The sequence below is a fragment of the Nomia melanderi genome, chromosome 4 (genome assembly GCF_051020985.1).
Source record: "Nomia melanderi isolate GNS246 chromosome 4, iyNomMela1, whole genome shotgun sequence".
NCBI lineage: Eukaryota > Metazoa > Arthropoda > Insecta > Hymenoptera > Halictidae > Nomia > Nomia melanderi.
This window is the reverse complement of record NC_135002.1, coordinates 18,039,611-18,065,696: the sequence shown is the minus strand read 5'-3', so window position 1 is coordinate 18,065,696 and position 26,086 is coordinate 18,039,611. Positions and strand designations below refer to the sequence as shown.

General features: G+C 31.9%; 1 protein-coding gene across 2 annotated transcripts in view; it reads left to right on the top strand.

The window, feature by feature from the left end:
* The window catches only part of kibra (WW and C2 domain containing protein kibra), an 87,976-nt gene that overhangs the window by 14,946 nt on the left and 46,944 nt on the right, over window positions 1–26,086 (top strand). For both annotated transcript variants that reach the window (XM_031972823.2, XM_031972824.2), the window contains 2 exons: window positions 9,304–9,413; window positions 13,010–13,104. In XM_031972823.2, coding sequence (XP_031828683.1) covers window positions 9,304–9,413; window positions 13,010–13,104 — 205 coding nt within the window. The remainder of the gene's footprint in view (window positions 1–9,303; window positions 9,414–13,009; window positions 13,105–26,086) is intronic.

Genomic DNA, 26,086 nt, shown 5'->3' with positions numbered 1-26,086 from the left:
TCTTGAAAAATGCCTGTGATTTTTGAAATTCATTATCCTATATGAAATTATGTAAGATACAACTGTTGACAACTGCTTGTTCGAGTATCTCTATAAAAGTATCATTGATTACCCGTTGGTTGATATTTTTAAGATATGAAGAGTAAGGCAGATCCAAAACATCAGTGACGCATATTGTTTCATTACAGAGACAATTTGTTAGACATTTCAACTTTGTTTTATAAACTGTTCTGGGTAGTAAGAAACTAAAATATTAATTTTACTATGTCTGTATGAAGTGGTAGTTGTACTTACGTACTGTTCACTGAAATAAGTTAAGTAGGTATATTTGATATTTCTTTTGTTTTTTCAAATAGCTCTAGGTGTCTTTATGTATTATTGGACTCAAACACGCTAAACTTATACTTAGCTTGCAACATTTTTTCTCATTTTTAGAGTATACCTTTGGAATATATTCTACTTTGTTTTCTCGATTGTTTCGTAACTGTCGTATAGCCATCAGAGCAGTTCTCTGGAAACAAATATTTCTCTATTGTAACCGAAATTCTATTGATTTTCTTTCAATTTGATATATTTCTAAAATCTGCAGTTAATTAAGACGCTGTTCCTCTTTTGTTTCTCTTGTTTAAGGTTGAAAAACCTTTCGCTAGTGATGTCTGCTATGAAATACACTTTTCGTGTGGTTGTACGTAAAAATATAGTTTGATATGGCATAGTTGAAAACCACTTCCTATTATATTGTGATAAAAATGCTAATTTATAGTGTGCTTATTTTCAATTTAGCAACCTAATGAGTTTTTCGTGTGTCAAATCGACACATTGGTAAAATACAATAGCAATAAAATTAAAATAATATATTATTAACTTTGCTAATAATTTTATCGAAATACATATTTGCATTACAAATTGTTCATATTTTTTGTTCAAAATACTGCCTTCTTTATTTATCGCGACGTTTAGTATGCACGTTTGCATGGAGTTTGCTTTTAGTAGCGAACCTACCTCGTCTTTTCTCTCTCAATTTCGCTTTCATCAAATTGGCAAAAGGGACAGATGAGGGCTAAAACGAGTATTGAATGCATAGAGTAAATAAGCATATCTGAGTATACAAACAAAATTTAAGTTAAAATTGATTTGTACTGGGCGACTATAGTAACTTATAGTACAAAAAGGGTTAATAAACCAATTTTTTGCTTCAGTTCGTCTTCTAGGGGTTCCAGGTTCCTACGGATGAACAAATGTTACCAATAAATGATTGTAGAACCCTCTTCACTTTCATACTTTCTTTCTGACAACACAAATATTTAAGAACGTATTTCGATGATTGATGTTTTTCTTTATCGCACTCATCATGTTTTTGCGTGTCTTAAGCTTGTCGGAATTCTTTAGCATTGAATCACAATTCTAAATATTTTTATTGGTCGAAAAAGACAGAGGACTTATAAACTGAAGTAAGCCAAACATCGTAAAATCCAAGAAGAAAGCCTTAGAATTTGTCCGTACGCAGAACAGAATATAATGTGGCGTAGATGCATTGTACCTGAGTTTTTGATTGTTTAAACCAATTGAAATGGGTTATATTTTGAATTTGGCCAGTGATATTGAAAAGTTGTAAAGTATGTGACTTTGCATGAAGATCTGTAGTTTACTTATTCTACAATATATACTCTGTGCTCTGGTAACACATGATTGCATACAGGTATATGTCATACCAGTCAAGTATATGTAATTACCTGTTAATATTTTCAATATTATAACTCCACGAAAGATCAGGTAAAACAATTGCTTAACTTTCGATAAACTTATGTATTGAAACAAACATCAACTGTACAAAGGTTTGGAGTCATTCGTTATTGTGGGAGGCAACGAATTGGTCTATTTTAAGTCCACTAATAAGATGTATGGACCTCCTGTAATGAATTGACCCAAAAGTGGCGGAGTGCGTGGGGTCGAGGGGGATAAGATAGGCAAGAGTGGGGATGCTCCGTTTGCCGGCTGCGGAAACTCGACCCAGTTAATAAGGTGCTCATTCAGTACCAGTTGTGTATCGGACTATTGTACCGTAAGCGATCGACTCTCTGAGAGCCTCTGCTCCATCATTTTTCTTGAAAGAAAAAGGAAAATAAGTTGCTGCTCGCGTATCTCTCGACCGCGCATACGCTCTCTTTAACTCGATTCATTTCAGGGCACTTATACAAAGTTCGACCGAGCAACCGCCTGGCGGTATATACCGAGCAATACCTGCATACCAGGGATATGGAGTTGCTAGCACGAATCATTTAAATATAAGTAGATAGTGTTTTAAAAACATTCCGATATTGAATACGTGTATACGCACAAAAAAGTATATACAATAGAGTCCTGGTTATCCGAGGTGCTTTGACGATATTTGGTGATCTCATAGTGGTGGTCCACCTGCTATTGAAACAGCGCTATCCTACATTGGATAGCAGGAGGATGCTACATCTGTTGATGTTTCATTTTGAACACGTCTATGTAACGTAACGGCAAAGTTGCGTTGTTTAAACGTAGAAGCGAATTAAGTATATAATTCAATAATATCAATCCCTTGCCCTATGATTTCTTTCTGAACCGTGATTGATCTAACTACTTTCTTATTAATGATTTATTGAAACTAAGAGAAAATTCCAGTTTCATTCTACACCAAGGTGTGCTTTAAGGTATAATCATTGATAACAGAGGAATAATGTGCAATTTGCCTTCTAACAAATTGAATAGTATTTGTGTTCGTTAAATTCTGTTTGAAATCTTTACCACAAGGATGACACGATATTGTAGGGCAAAGGGTTAAACATACAATATTATATTATATTGAAGCAGTGCTACAATTTATCTTTGAAAATGCTTTATAGCATCTTGGTCATTTCCCATTCTATTTTTTCTACTCTTTCGAAATACTTCCTTCGAATGATATTTTCATCCTCTGAGAATAGAGAGAAGTCCTATATAAGGTGAGATTAGGCGGATTAGACAAAGCAAGGGACAAGGCAGTCACATTGTAACGAGCGAAATACTCACGAATCAGATCCGATGAATGTGCCGGTGAATTATCGTGATGTAGGATCCACCGACTTCCTTCCCAAAATCTTGGACTTACTTGGTGTATATCCTTACGAAGCGAAACACGGGCACCATCATTGTATTCTGTATTTACTGTGGTACCTGTCAATACATATTCAGGATGTACCAATTCATTACTGTCGAACAAAACAATTAACATACACTCGATCTTCGCTTTGACAAATAGAATGTATACACGCATATCCTATGTAATATATATGAATAAAGTAAAATACCTCATAAAAGGCCTCTAGATGTCTATGTAGAGAAAGTTTACATATCAAATAATGTGACGTTCGAAACCATGTAACTTTTATCTAACACATGTTTTAAATATCATCAATTTTTATTGTTTATTATGAATATTAATATGGTCTTAAAGCGCTAGTTTCTTATTGTAATATTATTTATTACAATACTTCCGGTCTAAACACTGTCTGCGCCAGCCCTATATTGATCAGAAACGTTTGTTAATTATTTTTTTATTTTCTCATATAAATATTTCATTTACATATTCCATATTTCTCTGACTTTTTAAAAAAATAACACGATATAAAATTGTCAAACGTCGCGTACATGTACTACTTACCATTACTTTATAAAATCATACTTCTGTCTATTAAGGTGTAATTTAGGCTTATAATTAATAGTTTTCATTTATTTTTATTTTATTTTATCGTTAACATTTCAGTTTCTGGATAACTTCATGATACTAGTTATGCAAGACTTAAACCACCTCTATTACGAAACTCTTTAATCCGTTTTTGGTTGAATATTGTATTTTTGACGACTTCATTTATGCAAATCTTTTAGCCTGAAAGTGTTGTTTTCGAGCATTTGGCATGCTTTTCTTTCTTTCCCCTTAAAGAATTACGTGAATATATGTACTCAATAATTTTACGCATGGTTTGGTATGTATTTAATATTTCAAGCGTATTTTTAGAATGCCCAATTTATTCCTTGTTGAGTACCTTAAAATGAAAACATTATCGATATACTTTATGACTTTCCTTATCATTAAAAATTGCTTCACATTCATTCCTCTTTTTATTTCCATTAATTGCACCATTTCCATTATTAAAACTGAATTCCTCATAGGAATGTTTGCAAGGAAAAATTCATATAAATGAATTTTAGGGTTTATTCTTATTTTGTGTAAATGTATTGTAGCAAGATATCATTTCAAGAACTCCATTGCAACAGTTCTTCATAAATTGGTTGATTTAATAGTTTTGAGAATTTTATTATTCAGTGGTCGTTTTTTTATACATAAAACTGTATGGTTTCCATTGTATAATGATTCTTTTTAAAACATTTGTTTAATAATTCATTCTATGTCATATCTTTATAAACAGCTTTCAAAACAGGTATAAAATAGATTTTATTAGCAAAAAAAGTTCAGCGCTCTGAAACGATTAAGGCTTGCTTCACGTAGATCAGTTACTAGGTTCAACTTGATGAAGATGGTGGTGAGGATTATCATTTAGATATTTATAATAATATGCAGGGTATATTTTATTATTCGTTCGTTCAAAGGAATTGATGTTTCTTGTACTTGTAGATTCATGCTGTGTTTTCTAGTTTCTGTCAGTAGATTAAAAGAGAGATAAAACTTATGAAAAAAGACTTACTGTGTGGCACGATTCTGGGTCACTTTTCGGCCAAGACGCGCTTTACGGTAGATGTTTACACGTATCTTTTAACATTTTCAACTTTTAAGACAAACTTTCATTGTTCGATACAATACTTACTTTCTCCTTTTTTAAAAACATATTCTGTCTGTCTTTTTATGATCGTCGTAACGTGAGAATGTCTAATAAAATTATCTCTATGTGGTCCTCAGAAGTATCTGGAATGTTGTGGTTTTGTAAGATATTCAGGTATTATACATTTTTTTGAAATACCGCTTAGTTTCAGTAAATCTCTCGTTGTATTATTTCACTATACGTTTACATCCAGCATTTCATAAATTTGTTGACAAACATAAATTCATTGATTAAACCAAACGCTGCACATCAAGATTCATCGCTTTAGTAGGAACACATGTTCCTATTTTTACAGTGTCCAATTTTTATGGTGTTTAGTTCATTGGATTTTTTTTGCTGCATTGTTTTCTCAATTTCGAGTACCGTATTTACAGTTAATAAAGGGGTCAGAGGACCATCTTAAAAATCATAAAACAACTTACGAGTAGATAGAAATGTAGATATAATACATAAATTTTTAATTACGTAGTAATAGGTTTAGAAAGAAATGATTGACGATAATGATTTACACTGTACATCATAGCATCGCTAACATAGGAGTCTCTTTCTCATCGACAGTGCACATACCAGATTTGACCTTAAGCGATTATCACTTGTTTAGGTGATTTCAATAGTCTATCTTGTTAATGTAGGTGAAAATGGGGCAATGGCGGTCACTTAAGCAACAACTGTAATGAAATTAAAATATGAAGTAAAATACTTATTTAAATGAGTGTTCCAAAAACTTAAATTATTTATCTATTGGTACAATACAAGAAAAATAGTTTTACCTTTATTTAAATAACAAAATTTATAAAAGTAATAGTGGTTACGTTGGAAGCAATAATAATCCGAGGACTGTAACACTTTCCGCATACATATCCTTCAGGATGATCCCATCTGGAACATCCAGATTGGGCCCATAGGCCGCGAGAGATGCACCAAAACGATATTTCATTCTCAAAATATTATCCAATTGGAAGCAAATGTGGCATTTATTTTCCCTTTCGTTTACATCGCTGTTATCATTGCTTTCGATAATAGATTAATTTAATAATGATTCATTTGATAAAAGATAAATTTTTCTTATTTTTTTCCCTTCTACCTTAATTTTTTAACAAGATTTTCCTTGATTTGTTCCTGATTTTATCTTTTTTTCTACCAAATAAATTTGTTTATTGAAGAATTTAGAAATGTAACATGCTGCCTTTAACAACTTCGAATTATCTTGCCTTTTTATTATCAACTATAAAGCTGAAAGAGGAATGTTCAATGATTTGTTAGCTGTTCGCATCCTGTGATCATTGTCAATAAGCTTAATTGCTTTTCAGAGCGTTTCAGCAGCCCATTGAGTTTTTTCAATTTATCTAAACCGTGTATTAATCATCCACCAAGGAAAGTTGTTGCAATAATGAAGTAATAAAAACAGTTATGTTGTGGGTTAGCAACCATCATTGCGCACATATGTATTAATCGATAATATAGAATATTAAACATGTAAATAAAAGATATTTTATGAAATATGAATATAATCCTTCGTATTCGTAATATATCTATTAGTAATCTCCATATATTTTGCATAGAAAATATTACATCAATCATACTAAAAGACAGATAAAGCTTATTTTTCTTTGTTGTTGAACAGCGATTGAGCGGCACCCGTGCATGCGCATAGTAAACCGTATAATAAGACGTGAACAAGAAAAATTAGGAACTTCAGATATGTCACTTCTTAATAATAATACTGACCATCATTGTCAGCTGACCGCGATTACCCAGTTTTCCCCTACACTTCAATAGAGTTGGTGATTATCTATACCCATAGGATTATCATGTGAAAAAGCACCAAATATCCAGCAATACTAGCAATAATGAAGAATATTTCTGAATGATTAAATCTAATTCAAGGTTCTACTATTCTAATACAATTGTTTATTAAAACGCTTTCTATAGATGTCAATATGTGGGATTACGTATTTAACAAGTGAATGTGTATATGTATGTATGTATATTCCTGTTGTACAAGATAACACAGATTTATTTCACAGTAAACAAGTTAATTAAAGAAAATTCAGAGAGAAAATGATATCTGTAGAAACAATCTAAGGAGACAGAGATCGATATCCTTCTTTATACAGCATACTTATTGCTATTAGCATTCTTCTGTGCCGACTACCGATTCCATTTCACTTTCACCTCGATAAACATTAGTTAGTCGTTGGCCTCCAGAGGTCAGGTTATTTTATATGCAAGATACAGTCTCATGGTGTGCGTGCACATGCGCAGAGCTTCAAAAACGAGTGAAGTCACATTAATATATTGTGAAAATGGAGAACTTATGCGAATTGACGCAATAGAGAATGTATTGAAACAAGATTAACAGTGAAAAACGATGCATTTGATGTATCAAACGTGATAGGTATAATACTTACCTAAGTAGGAACTTATAATGATTTAAAACAGTTGTCCGTCTGTTAAAAATGTAAGACAAAAATCAGTGTTCACAAGTTGATTCAAAATGATTTCATTATTAATTTATTAACTCTACTTAAAGCAGTGTTGATTTGTAATATTAGTGTTTTCAATTTAAGAGTCAACGCTCATAATGGATGATCTGCTACTATACAATAACATCTGTTGATTATGGGAAAGTTCTCAGGTTTCATTGATTAAGAGTGTTTCGTAATAATCAATTTTTAACCGGGTTCGCTGTATATTTTGATTCACGGCAATGACATAAAACTTATAAATGCGGGAAATCGCATTTTTGTCCCATCTGTATTTGAAGTGTATAATTAACGAAGAAACGCCAAATATTGTGTTCTTGAACTAGATTAAATCAATGACAAGCCGTCCGATAGTTTACTAAGAAGAAACATACCGTGTTCCGCTTGAAGATCAGTAAATTAGTTAAAACTCGAAATGATACTAATCTTTTCAACGATGAATTAGTTGTCTTTTCAGATACACATGTAATTCTTCTTTGTTTAGCTTTAGTTTTTCATTAGAATATATTATAGGTACATTTGCACTGTGTTTGACGAATATATACTTCATTGTTTGACTTTATTGCGTGCGCAATGAGAGAGTTTTTAAATTAAATTCCACAGTTAACTGGTTAAAATGGATTTAAAATGGTTTTAAATTCAGAAACTAAAAAAATACGTGATTAATGTAAGAAATAAAGAATAGTTAGTTTTTGCTGACTTCTTATTTTGTTAAAACAATCATTATGTTTTTGAGTACAGAAAGGGCAACAATTTTCATTTGTAATATACAGTTACTTTTACGCGGAAAAAACCGCTGAGAAATCTGATTTTTACTCTTTTTTGATAGGTATTCTAATAATATGCCGTCACTGTGAATATATATATGGCGACACTTTTAAACGTAAAAGAAATCTTCATTCTTGCGAATCTTTTAGAGTTTTGAATTTCTTAGAACAGAATTTTCAACCACAAAGTTTTCCCTTGTGGATTCGTATATAATCAAATAAAAAACAATGAAACGGAAACTAATAATCTAATTTTTTTATAGAAATTACATAGTAAATAAGTTCACAGTTACTTTAATTTGTTTCGAACGTATTTTTGATCTATTTATTCAACACTATCTTCCGTTTTCAAATTATCTAAATATTTAAATTTGTTCACAGCATTGTCAATAAAAATGTTGTAATAAAATAATCCTTCTTCCAAAGGTTGCGATATTGTTCCAAATGATAATTGTATCCGTACTATGTTTAATGATATTATATTTATAAGATTTTACAACCATATCTCAGAATTATCTTTTTTCTTTCTAATTGTATTCGTAGTTGTAGAGACATCATACTTGGAATTAGTTGCACATATTACTTGATCTCAAGATGCTACAGTATTACACAAATTTCGCCTTGACAAACTATACGCGCGCTTCCAACTTTCACTGTCAACATATACTCATAACATTGAAAAATATGAGCCCATTGAGAGAATGCAAATTCTCGATAAACTATAGTATTATTTGCAATATCAGCAATCTCATTATTAATAATATTCTCTTAAATATTTGTGATATTTTATTTTCGTTAGATGAGTGATTGTATCTATGATAAATCGTTGCAAATTATTTTTCGAACAGACTAATATTTTTTTCCTTTCACTCAATTTAGTAGAAATGTTGTAACGTACCAACCACTATTTATACCAGGTTAGAGAATGACTATTTTGATTTCTTTTTTTGTGTTAATACTGACAGTGATTCGGTTTCTTGAAATATTTAGAAGTTTCGGTAACAGAATACGAGCGTTAATAAGGAAAAAGGCAGGAAGAGTAAAACTGAAAAAATGTAATATGTACAAAAAATGTCAATGTAATAAAACGATATAGAAAATTGCCTTGAAAATATTATAATGGTGTATTTGTTTTTAGCCAATTATCGTTAGTAAATTGATTAACGGACAAGTATTTTAAAGTGATTATTTCTTGATTTACAGATTTACGAAACCTCAAACGTTTGCGGACTGCATCGGGAACGAGCTTCCACTTGGATGGGAGGAAGCATATGATAAGCATGTGGGTGCATACTACATTAATCACGTTAATCGTGCGTATTATTTTTCTTTTTACATTTTATTATAACTTTAAACCCTAACTAGATTACGGATTTTATGCATTTATTGTGTTTATAGCGTACGAGAATGTTTAAAACAATAAAACACAGATTCGTTTTTTAACAAAAATGATTTACGTACGATCAGCTATAAGAAAGAAATTTTCATTGTTTCTGCCTCTTGTAGAATATTTCTAATGAGAACAAGAGTTTGCATAAACATCCGTTGTTTAGCTATGACATGAAGAATATATATGTTATTACTTTTTGTTCCGTTAACCTTATTGTGTTCTAACAAGGTGGTATGTATATACTGTACTGTTTCCTTCTACGATATAATCATTTCGTCGATACTATTACACTAACATCGTTATTTCAGTGATCGCATTTGCAGGCGACAATAGAATCAGATAGAACACGTTAAGTAGCTTATAAAATTTCTTCATTGTTATTGTTTACGTCGATGTAAAGGTCAAAGGAAACCTGTATAGCTGTTGGATTAAAAGTGACTCGATCCAAATCATATCGACAGTGTTGCGTTTAACAGCTTACTAATAAAAATCATTTTCTATTAAGTTATCTTCTTTGTTTATATAATTTGTATGCAGAAGTTTAAACTCGTTGAAATTATTTGACACATTGAAAATCTTAGTTAATATTGCTAAACATATAAATTATACAATTATTAAAAAGTTCGAAGAAATAAAAATTCTTTATTGAAACTTAAAAATGACATCATTTACATTAACAGTGTCAATACACTATCATAGGTACTCGATCTAAATAAACCTTTTATCCAAAATATTCTGTACTGTACTAGACTAACAGACTAGACTAGACAATTTTTGTGATAATCGTGTATTCCTTTAATTATCATACTAACGGCGTTTTTTAAAACATTAACAACAAACAAAATATTTGGTGAGATTTTGGTACATATCATATAATAGTTGAGTTGCGTTTTCCCAAGCATTCGATTCTCGAATGACTTTCACGTCTCGTACTTCTTATTATAAAAGTGTGAGCAGGTTTTTGGATACGGTCTGTCAACGATATTGGAATCCCTTTAGTCGAAGGGGACATAATTTTTGCCTTAACTTCCTGGGTGCCCGCGTCATAAATATATTATGTAAGAAATATTAATATTACATAAATATTACATAACTCTTATTACAAACGTATAACATAAAGAAAATTTAGATTTTTTTTAGACAAAATTCCTTTTTATTAGTTTTCTGACCCCTTCTTAATGACAAATAACGATTTCCAACATCTTTTTTCTATAAAGTTAAAAAAAATCTCTGGCAGTCAAGAAGTTGAAGAATTCGGTAGGGTATCGTCGATGGTTTCGAATTATTTTGGAAAATTAATTCATTTATCATAACAGTTGACTAAAATTACACCGAAAGGATAGTGGTGAGCAAATTAGAAATGTATTAGCTAAACCAGGGCCATATCGATTGTAACATGCCGAAATTTGTTATATTTATATATGTATCTAGTAAGATTCAAGCAGCGTTTCAACGTCAATGGATCCTACTACTATGATAAATTCCATGTGTTCTAGGAGCGCTGTAGGATTATCTGTAGGAGATTTATCCGCATCTCGAAACACTTTGCGGTATCTAAAGAGGCAAACAGACATTAGAGAAAATAGATTGAAACAGAATTATATGTATTAAGAACAAGGAATAATCATACTAAGTAGTTGAAATATAAATTTCATTTAAAATTTGTAGACTAATAATTTTAACAAATTCGTGAATCATTCGAAGAATTTCCATCGAATTAAAAACTTTATATTATATGGAAAGAAATAAGAGAATAGTTATAAATCGTTCATATAGTGATGCTAATTGTAAATTCTAATTCAAAGAGAATGAAATTATTAGTAAATAATGTTTATCTTACTTCTGAGAGAAAAAATGATTTTAATATTAAGAAATAAATGTGAAATACATCTTCAAAAATTAGTGCTGGGCGATCTTACAGAAAGACTAGGTGTAGCCATATAACGAGATCAAAAATGCCCTTAAAGCAAATCAAATGGTTCATGCACTACTCGTTAAGTTTTAACTCGCCAAGTTTTACCAAGAAAAAAATATTCTGTACAATGTTTCGATTTTATTCCTTGATAAAAAAAGATAATTGTAAGAGAAATCCAAATGTTAGATTTTTATCTATTTTTTGTATTTAATTATGTGCAAACATTTTTAATAACTTGACAAATAGTAAATACAAAAGTACATTAGTAATTAATTTTTTCATGATTTTTTATCATATGAAGCATGTTTCTCTCAATTTTAATCTATAGGACAATGATAGTTGCATTCTTAAAAAATATTCTGAGAATTATATATATATATATATATATATATATATATATATATATTTTTTTAGTGTATCGTTTCTCTAGCTCCGGATTCTTTGAATTTTTTATTTTTTACACTTTCTATATGAAATGAACGTATGGATTTCATTCTCGAACTTATCGATAAAAATGATACGCGATTATAACATGTTTCCTTTGTAATTTTATTATTTCTTTTTCTAAAAATCATTCATTTCTGTGAAACTAAACACATATATAGACTTTATTTTAGAAAAACTGTTATCGCTATGATTGTTAATGGATATAAGCAAAAATTATCTACGGTATTCTTAGATTTTCAATGCTGCCTTCATTGATAGTAAGTTACACTTGTTGATCGATAATAACGAACGATTGCTTTTTTTCTGAACAGCCAATTGAATGTTACGTATAATCTGTGTAATATGGATGCGTTTTGCAATTAATATGTTGTGATGTAATCCACATGATTCATAATGAAAAGAGTACATATTTTATAGGGAACATTAATTTCGTTTCTAACAGAGACGTTTAAGATTTACGTTTAATTTATGTACATACCTACTTCATATGGGAAATACAATAACTCGAAGAGACATTCTCTTTCTCGCATGGAAAACATCGATAAAACACTGACAAAACTGCACACCATTAATCGCGAAAGCATTTACTATAACAGTACGAAGATGTCACTTTAAAACTTTGATAACGAATTTTTCTCCGAATTCTTTTGCAATTTCAATCTTGCATAATTTATTGTCGAAGTGTGAATGAGAAAATATGAATAAATGCTGTAATATGTGTTTCTATAATTACAATTTGTCAGATTTTTTTTAAAGATTTTCGCATACGATTTAGTGTTAAAAATAGGAGAACAACTGATAATCCGAAGATTCTCTGTAATTATCTTCCTAGTAAATGTAGATGATTACAGCTTGGCATAGGTTTTTTCTTGGTAACGTCGATCGATTTAATATAATTTAAGGACATTGACGTCCTTATCTATTATATTTCTTTACATCTGTCATTGAAAACTTGAAATCAAAGTTAAGATAGGAAATCGATTGAACCCCTTTAAAGGTTTTTTTCCTTTTGTGCTTCTCCTAACGTTTTCATGTTTCTTACACATACGAATTCGTGGTTTTAACTATTCCACTATGCGTATACACTAGCTCGATTTACAGATGGATACTCGATTCTAAATATCATTGCATTATTTTGTCTGAACCGATTGTTTCAGAGACGACGCAGCTGGAAGATCCAAGACAAGAATGGCGTGCCATTCAGGAGGCAATGCTTCGTGAGTATCTCCAGACCGCACAGGACGTACTCGAGGTAAGTCTTTGAAGGGACTTTAATTATGTTCGTTCTTTTTAAGTGTACGAATACGTGGCAAGACAGGAATGCTAATGGTAAATTGATAGCAAATGCCAGGAAAGAATTCATCGATTATACTATGTACTTCCCTATGTAACACAGCGTTACACATTTTTTCATATTCTTAAAGAAAGTTCCTTTCCCGCGAGTAAGGCTATTTATTCGTAAAAATATATAAGATACCTACAATCGAATTTTTATTTTCGAAACGTTCCTCCTGTTCATCGCAGATGAATTTCCTAATTTTAAAACATGAACATAGAATTCAGTGTTTTTTATCTGTACATGGTACTGTACATTATCAACTTAATAAAACAGATAGAACGGATGATTAACTGTAATATATACTGAACTGTTGTATACGCATTTTATCAACAACAAGAAGTATAAATATATCATGTAAATGATAATCTACAAGGTATTTCTTGTTTATTAGAATAAAATGACTTTCATTATTTATTACTGCGTTTACTATCGTTCATACTGGACTTACAGTGTATTTCTTTTGCATAATAGTTTAACTTTCTTTGTAATTGATACGTTGAATGCCACGAAAATCTTCAGAGTTTTATGTATCGTTTATTCTTTTGTAGCAAAGATAAAGAGGAACAGTTACTTATTATTTGGTATCACAATGCTTACGTTACGCTGTTATCTAGTAATTTAAGCTACGAAATATTTCCATTCAACATTAGTTATCTGACAAATTGTAATTATCGTCAAGTAATTTGGAAGCTTCGGTCATTGGTAATCGACGCGACAGTCAACGTGTTAATACACAAAGAAAACAGAGTATCTTGTAAAATGTAAACTATTGAGTTTTCGTACCACATATTAAACGGTGATAATCGTACACTCAGGTCTAAGTTTTTGATAGATAAGTTATCGAACCGTTAAAAAAGCAAAGTGGAAAAACAATGAAGTTTTGAACAGCTTCGGTTGTGAGGTTGATTTGTAAAGTCAATTTCTTACATCGTACGACCTACGTCGATATTTCTGTAACTCTTTAATTTTGTTTAATTTCTCGCTTGTAAACCGTGTAAAATTCTTTTAATTTCACTATTATGGAATCAACTTGTTTAAAAGGTATTATCAACAAGATTCTTTGCATGAAAATAAAAATAAATCTGGAGGTTAGAATTCGAGTGAAAATTAGGATTGCAAGCAATTGTCTCAAACAGCTTTTTGACAGAAAGTCATTTTGCATACCCCGTACATTTTTTTTCATCTTTGTTGCCGGAACCACGACTAACACTGCGTTATCCGTAGCTGAATCAAACTCGATTGATGCTTCAAGGCCGCACCTTGATCGCGAATCATCAGACTCCTATCACATTCTCTTCAAGCAACGAGAGATACAATTTGTGTGTAGGTTACTGTAAAAACACAGCACGTGCGACGCAAGTAATTTTTTAGTACGTTTTGATTATCTACTTTTCAAGTATACTCTTTCAAGTATACTCTTTCAAGTATAATTTCAAGTATACTCTTACAAAAAGTCTTCGTTTTCTGAAAATTGATTCTCTTATTATTTAGATTATTGTTTTGTAAATAATCATTTAGTTCGCTTAAAATGTAGTGTAATGCTATTTTCTGTGAAACCAATGTCCATGTAATTTTTATAGGAAAGCTGATGCACAATAAGTATGCAATTCCTTTATCTTTCTATTTATTAAGAGTAACAACATTGTATTTGAAACAATGAAATGAATACCAATTCATCCTGTAAGACTCTAATATTAATGCAAAAATGCATGCCACGTAATAATTATAATAAGAAACCAAATGAAAAGAAATTTTGTACACCTTATAATACTTCTTATCTCTTTTTCATATTTTCTTTTAGTGTCAATGAAAAATACGAGTACCCATAATGCGCGAAACAATAAATTTTGAAGAAAATCTATTTTGATTTATGTTACGGACAATTTTTTCTTAAAATAGCGGCAGCGAACATGTTTGACAACGAGATATTTTTCACGAAGGAAAGTTTCTTATATACATAAATCTAAATCACAGGTTTTTCAAATAGCTTAATAAATATCGTTTGTTGGTATGGTTTTATATCTTTTTTATGAAGATATTGTCATTTTGAGTATAATGATCAGGTCACGATGAAGATGCAAGCGATCGCAAAATGTGAATAACATATCGGATAATATTTGTAAAGAATCCGTAGAGCCCTGAAAGAAGATAAATTTTCGTGTCGAAAAATATAGGAGGACGGGGGTATGTCGATGTACGGTATATTTATTTCGGTCGAAATAGCACCGACGTGATGTCATCGTCGATTTTCGAGATTGGCTCGTTATTCGATTCTAGTTTTGAAACTATCTGGAGACTTCTCGACGACAGCTGCGATCGTATTTTTCGCGGGGGCGGCCAGCAATTGCCTCGCAGACTAAACAACGTTCAATTTTATACACGCCTTTAAGAAAGCTGTAATATTTTTTTTCGATCTCGTAGTATTTATATGTATACACCCGAAATGCGGATAACATTTCAAAATGTAATACAAATATCGAAAGAGGTTCCTTCGCCGACACCAAATTTTTTTACTTATCTTCTTCCTTTCCGCTATCTTTGTATAGACTTGTTTGGAACCTTGAACTGTACGTTTTACAATAATAATATTTTCTCGAACGGTAATTATTTTCAAAATTTACATATTGTTTTCTTTGAACGTAGAAGACACCTTTCTCTTGGTTAGTTCGTTGTTTAATCCAGAATTAATTAATTTTGTGCCTGGAATGGAAGCCTCTTTAAATAATTTCTTGAATAGCTCGTATTTTGGATCAAAAAGAAACGACCAATTGGACTACAACAAAGAATGAATCGAAAAGTCGCCTGTTATTGATCCCTCGGTTTTGAAACGATACCTTACGATTGAAATACCAGTCACTCAAAAAAGAAACGTTCAACATGAGCAGAGAATTAGTTTGAGAAACATTAAACATCATAGAAGTCAAAATAGAAAAGTCGATAATGCGTATTACATTAGGGTCTAATGAAATATTTATCAATTACTTTGAATACAAAGAGTACCCCTATAATTTTAATATAATCGACCAGACTGCTATTCTATAATGTATGTAAAAATATGTTAGGGAAAGATGGAATAATTTTTGTTCATTTAACCAGTTAACTGTAGAATTAATTTGAAAAATTCTCTCATTGTGCACGCAATAAAAACAAGTAATTAAGTATGTACTCGTCAAACACAGAGCAGATGCACCTGTAATGTATTCTAACGAATAACTACAGCGAAATGCAAAACAATTACATGTTTATCTGAGAAAAATAAAGAATTGATCGTTGAAAAAATTAATACTATTTTGCGTTTTAGGATAAGGTGTATACTTGTCGAACACAGTTAACTGTTTAAGACTCTGTTTTCGAGAAAAATGAGTTTCGAAGTCCGCCAGGTTCGCATGAACTAACTTGTAATTTCGATTTAATGGACATCTACTTACTTCTGTTCATGATTGTATTTATGAACACGAGCAATGTCACGAATTGCTTCCTGTCGTTGCTATTGTCTTATCGTCACGTCGCGTCGGTCTGTACTTATTAGACTCTCTCACTCTGTGTTTGATTTGAATGATTCCTAAGTAAGAATAAGATACGTTTAATTAATATACATTTAATTAATTTTATTTATCTAACAAGTGTTCGAAACGCTAATCGCTTTGTTGCATATATTGCGGTGCATTTTGAACTAAATTGTCATGCAATTTTTTACGTATTATTTTGTGTGCTCTTTCGGATATGCTTACTTATGTTGTGGGTAGAAACACGATTAGAAAGTGAAAGTTGTTAATGCTCATTGTAAAAAGAATAAATAAACACGAATCTTTAAAATCATCATTTTTATTAACCGTTTCAGTTAAAATGTTCAAATTTTTCAAAGTTGTGAAAATAACATAACTTTTTGACAAATTTTATTTTACAATTTTATAGACGCGGAAGAACAATGTATTTTTTGTTTAAACCTTTTGTCACTATCTTTTATCGCTCTCAAGATAATCCATGAGAAAAAAAAATTTACATTCTTTTCAAGGGGTGGTTTCACCCCTCCAAAGTGAAATTCGACACGAAAAGAATTGCAATCGATTAGGCTTGACTTACTCTACTTACACACAAAGCTTCATAACTTTTTGAATTTCCGGGTTCGATAACTTGCTTTATCAGTAAAAAGAATATGGCATGTTTACTCAGGATTAATTGCATGCATCAGAATCTATTTCAAAATAGTGTTATACATTATTTGTGAAAATGAATATTAGAAGTTACAATTTTGTATTTGACATTCACGTTATATACGTTTATATTTTAACAAAGGCCGAATTAATATGATATATTAATTCGCCATAAATTAAGAAAACATGAAAGACGTAAGACCTTAAATGGTTGATCATTAATACGTTTCAAACTTGGACTAATCTATGCGGAAATAATATTTCGTTTGTAGTATTCTCCTTCGTTCTATTTCGTTATTTCTGTTTATTGATTCTTTGGTTTCTGAAGAAACACATTCTGAAGAGCTGAAGGTGGTATTATATTAGTATTCAAAACTATTTTTTGGCAAGTATTGATACCTTATCACATTTTTTCACGTTTTCTTTTCAATAAATTAATGAACTTATTTTCTCCTTCCCAAACGTGACTCTTTTAAATTACGGTGCAATTATAACTATAAAATTAGGTTCCCGGTTATTTTTGACAGCCGCGTATTTGATAGTATTCATTTACGCAATCAGCATGGCATATCGTAGAAATTTTCCGGCAGGCCTCACTGCCAAGTTTAAAGTCACGAAACAAACGCGCACGAATCAGAATGGATGGAAGATGTCAGAATAATTTCTGTTCGCATGATCGTTGCCCTACTTTTGAGGCCTAGAACGAATATCACGCGATCACACTTTTCCTGTGATCATGATATTTCGAAAATTTTCGATCAACTTCAAGTCTTGTCGCGTGAGTCCTTTGAACAGGAAAGTGTCGACCGTATTGAAAGTAGTATCAAAGAATGTTCCGCAGAAATACTTGGTGAATATACAGGAAAGGAGTTATCCATCGCTTTTAATAAGCTTGAAATATGTTGTCAGGGACATGATCCTGAACAACTTTTTCTTATATTTACATATCATCGCCGACCAGACTAAGTTTTCGAGATATTCGCAAAAAATATATTTAATAAGTCCAATTTGTTTAATGTTTCTACTAGTTTAGATTGATGTCAAGCATTTATATGTTTTTTTGCAAACAGAAACTAATGTAGTACGTTAAACTTTATATCTCTAACGTTTGAAATATGGCTGTATCGATTAAAGCTATGAGCGTCGGCTTCAATAGTAGTACTTATAAGAATGAGACAGTCCTCGATCAAATTTGCAATTGCTATAAATCACTAAAATTCACAAAATTGAATTACAGAAATGAAGTTTCCATTAATTTAGTTGCTTAATGGTTGTTTTGTTTGTAAGGTTCTGCCATCAGGGCTTAAGCTTATGTCGACAATATGTTCTAGAGACAAAACTATTTTTGGGAGTATCTTGGAAACTGAAGCCAAGTGGTTGTAACATGTACAAGGGAAAATTACTCGGAATCGTGACCCCGGCAAGATTTCAAGGTCATTGACATCGGTAGCTAGAGCACCCTTTTCTGTATAATTACCAATACTTTATATAGCCTGACGATCGTTGTCAGGCTAGAGTACATGTAAACACGATGATACAGAGTTGAGGTACTGGGAAATTCTCCCTCCTTTCCTTTCTTCCGTTTCTTCTTTTCCTATCAACACCTTTTTGTCTTCTTTTTCCCCCATTCGCGCAACTTCCATTAGTTGCTTCGTTAAGGAACCAAAATGCAATTGTACAAATATTTACACATTGCAGTTTTACTCATTTCGACTTATATCACTTACATTCAGCTCGTTTATTTATTATTCAATACGTTTTTAGAAACTTACATTGCAAATAGAAATACTTTTGATCATATGTGGAAGGAATGAAGCTGTTAACCTTTAATATAAAATGTTGATTAAATACTCGCAGACCTCGAATTCAGAATAATAAACGTTTCGATTTCTCACGAATAACTTGACAAATACAAAAAATGTTTTAGAACACAATGAAGATGCGTTTCGTTTTAATCTTTACCCACGATTACTTCTCGAACGATTCAAAAAAGTATTTCAAATACAGGATTTACTATGATTCAGAAGGGACATCTTATGATGACTACAAGCTGTGTTCAAATGGAAATGCCTGCGACGTTTTCACGGTGATTTTTTATTTTGTTTTGTTATAATAGACGCATTATTTTCATTTAATTAACCATTTAGCTGTAACTCCAAGACGAATTCATTTGCCTGATATAGTAATCTTCCAATGTTAGTCAAGAATATTTTCGTAGTTATTGAAAGCTTTCGGAAATAAGCGGTGTTCAATAGAAAAGTTGTTCCAGCGTTTCGCCATCATTACGGCTGACTTCATCAACGATCAAACACTCACCGATACCGAATATTATCTGTCCTTGTTAGGTTCACATTTCGACAATAATAATTAAATATACTTTTCCATATATTTCCACGGTATATCTATGTGGGAGTGAATTTTTATTATTATAAATCTCATATTCTTTTATCTTCTCATTTATTCTTTCTCTTTATCGAATTTTTAACTTCATTCGTTACCTTTTTATTTCTTTGCTCCATTACCTTATACTTGTATGAAGAGGAAGAAGTCAATAGGAAGATATTATTTAGAAACGTATAAAATATATTTTTATATCAGTGTATATATTTGACCAGCTTGTTGCGCCAAAATGCAAAATATACGTAACTTCTGAACATACATCTTTTAACCCCTTCCCTTACAATAACGTGTCAGACACGTAGTGTAGACTTTAAGCAGAATCGAATAAGCATGAAATTTACTCGATCCCTTTGAATTTAAATTTAATATTATTCTCCTATTATCAATTATTATACTCTGGAGCAAAGATTAATATAGAATATGCCTATAAATCTGGTCTTTTTCTTAATAAATTATTAATAACGAAGTAGTTGTATCGATCATAGTTGAGAAACAGATCGTAAGGTAAGGGCTTAAAATTCCCGTTACACCCGTACCTTCGTTTACACGGTAAATTATAACATTGATACATAGAATATCAGTTTACGCGATCTGAATTTAGTGATACCGAATTAAATTTACTTTTGACATCTGAAATGTTGTTATTATTATTTTGTTTTGCTAAACAATGTGAAATAAGTATGTATTTCTAAAACTTATGCTATCTCTTTTTTCCAATATTTTATTTCTTTTTATACTGGCAGTTTTGTTTCCTTAGTACAAACGAATCACGTGGAACGGATACTCCGCGTTAATGGATGGACGGATGTATATAAAAACGATTGCTATTATAACTCCATTACCGTCAGAAGCCTTATTACGTATCCATTTTTCCTACGTGTTCTATATTTTTATCTATTTTTCTTTGCCATATTTTAAATTTGAAACAAGAATGACAACAACATTACTGATCTTCGTAATCGATCTTCTATGTCTGTTTCCTTTTGTCGTTGATAATCCGGCAAATGAGCGCGGACGACGAAGTTATGACGTAACGTTGAGGAATTTCGAAAGTTTAGAAAGGAATTCGCGAAGACGAAAATTAACCTTCGAACGAAAAGTTTGTTTAACGTTGAGTGGTTATATAATCGATTTCGTAATTCGTGATTCTACGAAGATCGTGGTATTGTAGCATTTATGCATGTATATTTTCTGACATGGATTTACTTTTGTGTAAAAAATCGTCATGTAAAGAAATACGTGTAAATGTTTAGTCATTGTGCAGACATAGGAAGTGTTAAAATCCTAAAGAATTTCAAGTTTCGAATCATGGCTGCATTTTACGTTTACGTTTAAGATTGAATATATCATTTTATTGATATGTTAATATTAAAATTATCCGGTTTATGCAAAGGTGCGAAAAGAAAAATTAAAAAATAAAACGCACTCGACATAGCGGACTGCAATGATAAAATCGATAGGTATTATTTAATTCATTAAATAAGACAATAACGTCACACTAGTAAATCCACATGTACATGTTTTAAACCTTTCAGTAGATGTTTTCCCATTAATTCAATACTATTCGTTCGGTTTTATTTGAAATCGCACGCACTTCCGACGTTTTTACGATAACAATACGATTTTGCACAACCATCTAGTAATTGATGTTACGGTTTTGCATTTTATGCATTTATTTTTATCTACTGTGTTTGGATATGCAAGTATCTGATTCATTCGTTTGCTTTAATTTCGATAGAAATATTATAACAGTCGCTCAGTTGTTGTAAAAATCCGAACCTCCATATACGTAGAGATTAACATATGCGATGATTACAGTGTTCGTAACAATGAAGAGTAGGTAAGAAGCTTACAAAAATTGAATTGAATAAGCTTGCATTATGGTTAATTCACTCATAAATTTTGAATTTTCATACATCTTCTCTTTCCTCTTCTCGTTGGTCGTTTGCCCGTGCATAGTCACGTTGTCTCTCCTCTTTTACACGTTTTACACGTTTTACACGTTTTACACGTTTCTAGAATTTGAGGTTTTTCATCGGTGTTTCTCACTTCCTCTCGGTCCGTTCTGTTCCGCTCCTTTCCTCTCATTTCTACGACGCTTCACGTCTCTCTACGGGGCACTGAGACGCGAGTGGAATTTTAATTGCCATTTATTTTTGCTCACTCGACTCTCGTACCCTCGTCGACTCTGGCAGACAGATACAAAACCGATTATGACACCGCCGGTGGAAGTTGCAGATCCTGATACTTTAAATCATAAGTTACGTTTATACGTTCATACATTTGAACTTCTTATGGAAATCTAACGGCGGATTCTTCGCATTCTCACAAAATTTAAACAGACATTCCGCTTTACCCGAATTTCTCATGTGCCATGCTGGCTACCTTCATTTTCCGTGAATTTCTTAAAGCTTAGTTTAGTTCTGACCTTATTCAATGCTCGAATGACATTTTGTGTCGTGTGGTGGGAATTCAATAACGCCGAAGTTAATCAAAAATTGACCTTTACAGCTTTACTATTTCAATATATCGTACGTGGAAACATGCCTGGCGTAATTTCACTTCAATGCTACGCTTATAGTTTGATTAACAATATATTTATATTTGTCTTCCCTACGCTTATCTTCATTTACCCTATTAAGCATAATAGAAACGTTTCGTGAATGTGGTCGATTTCATTCTGAAGTATCTTAATGTGTGAATATCAGTAATCTTGTATAGGCTATTTCATGTTTGCTGAAGTAATTTTATAAAGGCTAAACTTAAAGCATATTTTTATGTGCTTTATAAGTATATTATAGGTACTTACGTATGCTTCCGTATCTAAAGATACAAGGTGGTTTGCATAAATATAGACTCTTGGGAGAATTAGATCAAAGGCACAAAATTATTTGTTACGCGCAAAGTTTTTGTAGTATAAAGACGTACCGTGAGAAACAATCGCAATGAAAATGAGTTACGTTTTAACCTATCTTTTACGTCCGATCTCATCACTGACCAGTCCTAATCGTTCTTGACTACGGTAGCCTGTGAAATGAAACAAGAAATATCGTGACTCTCTGCAAATAGAAACCGGCTCGCCGTTACTTCAAATCGAACCGACATGACAAGTGTAATACCGCCTTGTCCAAAACTACACGCTGAATCCAAGCAACGGAACAGAAGTTTTTCCGAACTAGAAAAATATAATAAAACTAGATGTATTGATGTATCAATCCCTGATCCAATATTTTCTAAATCTGATGGTATAACATATAATAGTTTATATTTAGCAGAAGAATATGGCTGGACTTTACCGTTCCCCTTTAAGCTTTAACGTGTATTACATACCTTTTGACCCGTTGAATGTGAATATCGCATTCATTTTTGTCAAAATTGAAAAAACATGCTAATTAAAAATGCGAGACGCTACTAAAGTGGAAACCTCAACTGAATACAGTTTACTAGGTCTTCGAATGAGTTAATGTTGATTTCTTTATATTCATGACAAAACATGATTAATTTAACCCCTTGCACTCGATTTATTTTCGATGTTGTTGGGTGTAAACTTGTATTTATTTTTAGGGAAATGAATTAAAGTAATTTGTAGCGGTAGAATTCAACGTTTTATATTTATTTAATTTATTATTTGTTATAATAAGATTTAGTCAAGCAAGATTTAATCAAGTTCACTAAGAAACCGTTCGGATACTGCTAGCTAGATTTGAAGAACCAGATCAACTAACTTCGTATTTTAGCATGAAGGGGAAATTTAAACAAAGAACGTAGATGACTTTGTTCGAGCGTTAACTATTTTAAGAAATCTGCATTTCAAGGAAACTAGAAACGATGCTACCATGTGAATCACTGTATATATTCATTGCATCTTCTATTTACTTTATGTAAGTAAATAACTAAAAAAACAACAAGAATTTTTTTGTTGCTTTGTCACGATTTTCTTCAAAATAAAGCAAAAACAAGTAAAGTACCTTTAGCTTCTCAGTATTTTACACTCTCAAAGTTTTGATGATTTAAATAGGGAACACCATTGTGTTGTGAGTATTTAATTTAGCAAAATCAAATAAAATTTAGGAACAATTGCAAAACACAGGGATGCCGTTCCTGAATTTGTTTTTATATATATGATTATGCATCTATCGTTAAAACATTTTACGAGACTAATATTTTACGCCGAGTGCAACTAAATTAGAAGTATTAGTGCTGTTATTATTATTATCATCATCATTATTATTATTGTTATAATTATAAATAACTATTATTTATAACACAACAATAATTTAAAAAAATAAAATAAAAATAAATATTATTTATAACATAACAAAGTTTAAAGGCCACAGTTCACAGTTTGTAGATCACATTCCAAAGCAATTAATACTATGTGGTAGGTCACATTTTTTGATTCTTTTTGTAGATTAGATATATCTTTAGAAAAATCAGCGATACATCATGCTCCGCTTATCTATGGGTAGACATAGAGAACAAAATTAGTTCTTATAAAAAATAAAAGATTTATGAAGCTACAAACAATGGAAGACATAGCAATGAAAACTTTTATCTTCAGTAAAATATTAGTTTCCAGAATGTTCATTAAAGAAAAATGATTTTATTGCGAAAGTACTTTATCTAGTTTATCCTTTTTGTTTTATCTTTAAGCCTTATTTTATCAGCGTATTGTACAAGAAAATCGTTTTGCTTTTTTACTTTAACGTTTTTCGAAGAAATATAACAATCTAGATGTGTCTCGCTGGTCATTTCCCGTACAAGAGCATACTGGATTGTTAAAGAGTATTACATTATATATTGCTGTTGGCATTTCTTTCACCTATCGAATACAAGAAGACTCTTCGCGATGTACCGGAAATGTATAATCATATCAAAATCATCGAAGAATTGAAAATAAATTTTAACCGACTTTTTAATAAACTAGCAAACGTTGAATAACATGATTTATTTATTATGTCTTTCAGTTACAATCAAGTTTCAAAGTTAGTTTAGTGAATAAAACTGTTTCCTCAACGTGATTAAGTTTTCCTAATTTTTGTAAGCTTATGTTTGTTTCATCAAATTTTGGAGTTCAAGATATATGGTTTAAATATTTGGGTACGAAGGAATCTAATTTAAGTGGACACAGTAACAATAATAATTTATTCGCAAATATCGATTCTCGTCGACTTCAATCAGATCTTTCGTATCGTTGCCATCAACTCCACAAAAGTTTCAGAAATTCCATTAATAACAGCTTGAAAAACTTTTAAAACGCTAATGTTACTTTAAACGATTATTATCTCGATGAAACATGCTCTGCGCAGAAATTTGTAGTCAAAGGAATGTTCAAGTTTCGGAACAGCATACAATAATTAGAGCGATAAATCAGGTTTATATCTAGCCAAACACGGAAACAGTTAAATAACGTGTAACGTGTAAACCATCCTATAAGTTCAAAAATAGTTGTGGATATCTGATTTTCAATGTTCTCAAAGGTAGCGCCGATTATTTGACATACTCGGATTTGAACCGAGAGTCGAATAAGTATTGTCATTCTGCAGTTTATACAAGGGCCGTTGAAACCACAGACAAGTAAAGCGAACATTGCAGTAACTACCTAAACATTTAGCCTATCTGTACAAAATCATTGGAATCGTCCCACTTTATTACGACAGACCAATGCCTACGTATCAAATGTCGCCTAAACGCGGAAACTAATATTCCCTGAGTAACCCCAGCATCTATAATTCCAGTGTTAATTGCGCAAATTCCCTTTCACCTTTTCTATAGAAAACCTTTTAAATGGCTGTTCCACGCTAGAACAGCAACAGTCTGAAGTTCAAGAGCACTAGAGTCATACCGACACATTGTTCGACTATTAGGAATCCAGTGTGACCCATTGTAACCCAGACCTAACCCAGACCTAACCTAGTGTATTATTTCTAATAAATAAAGCATTATAAAAACTCGAGCCGGAGTTACCTGAACGACACGAGCAGGCGAGCTAGCGGACAAGCGAGCGAAGCAAAGCAGGCAAGCTTGCCACGGGAGATTGGAATGTCTCCCGTCCATACGAACCTTCTTCCCCTGCTTCCCCTTCTCCCCCTGCTCCCCTGCTGCCCCTTATTCCCCTTCCCATAAACCCCCTCCCTCGCCGATCGTGTACTGCCCGTTGCCTCTGTCTTCCCTTCTTCTTGTACTTCTCCCTTCATCCTACGCGCAACCTTCTTATTCTACCTCTGGCTCTTTTCTGGGCCTGAGATAGCGGCGGTCTCAAAAGAAAGAGGAAGTCGGTGCGTGGCGCTGTAGCAAGAACGATGCAGCTAGATGAGGAGCATCGTTAGCGATGGGCTTTT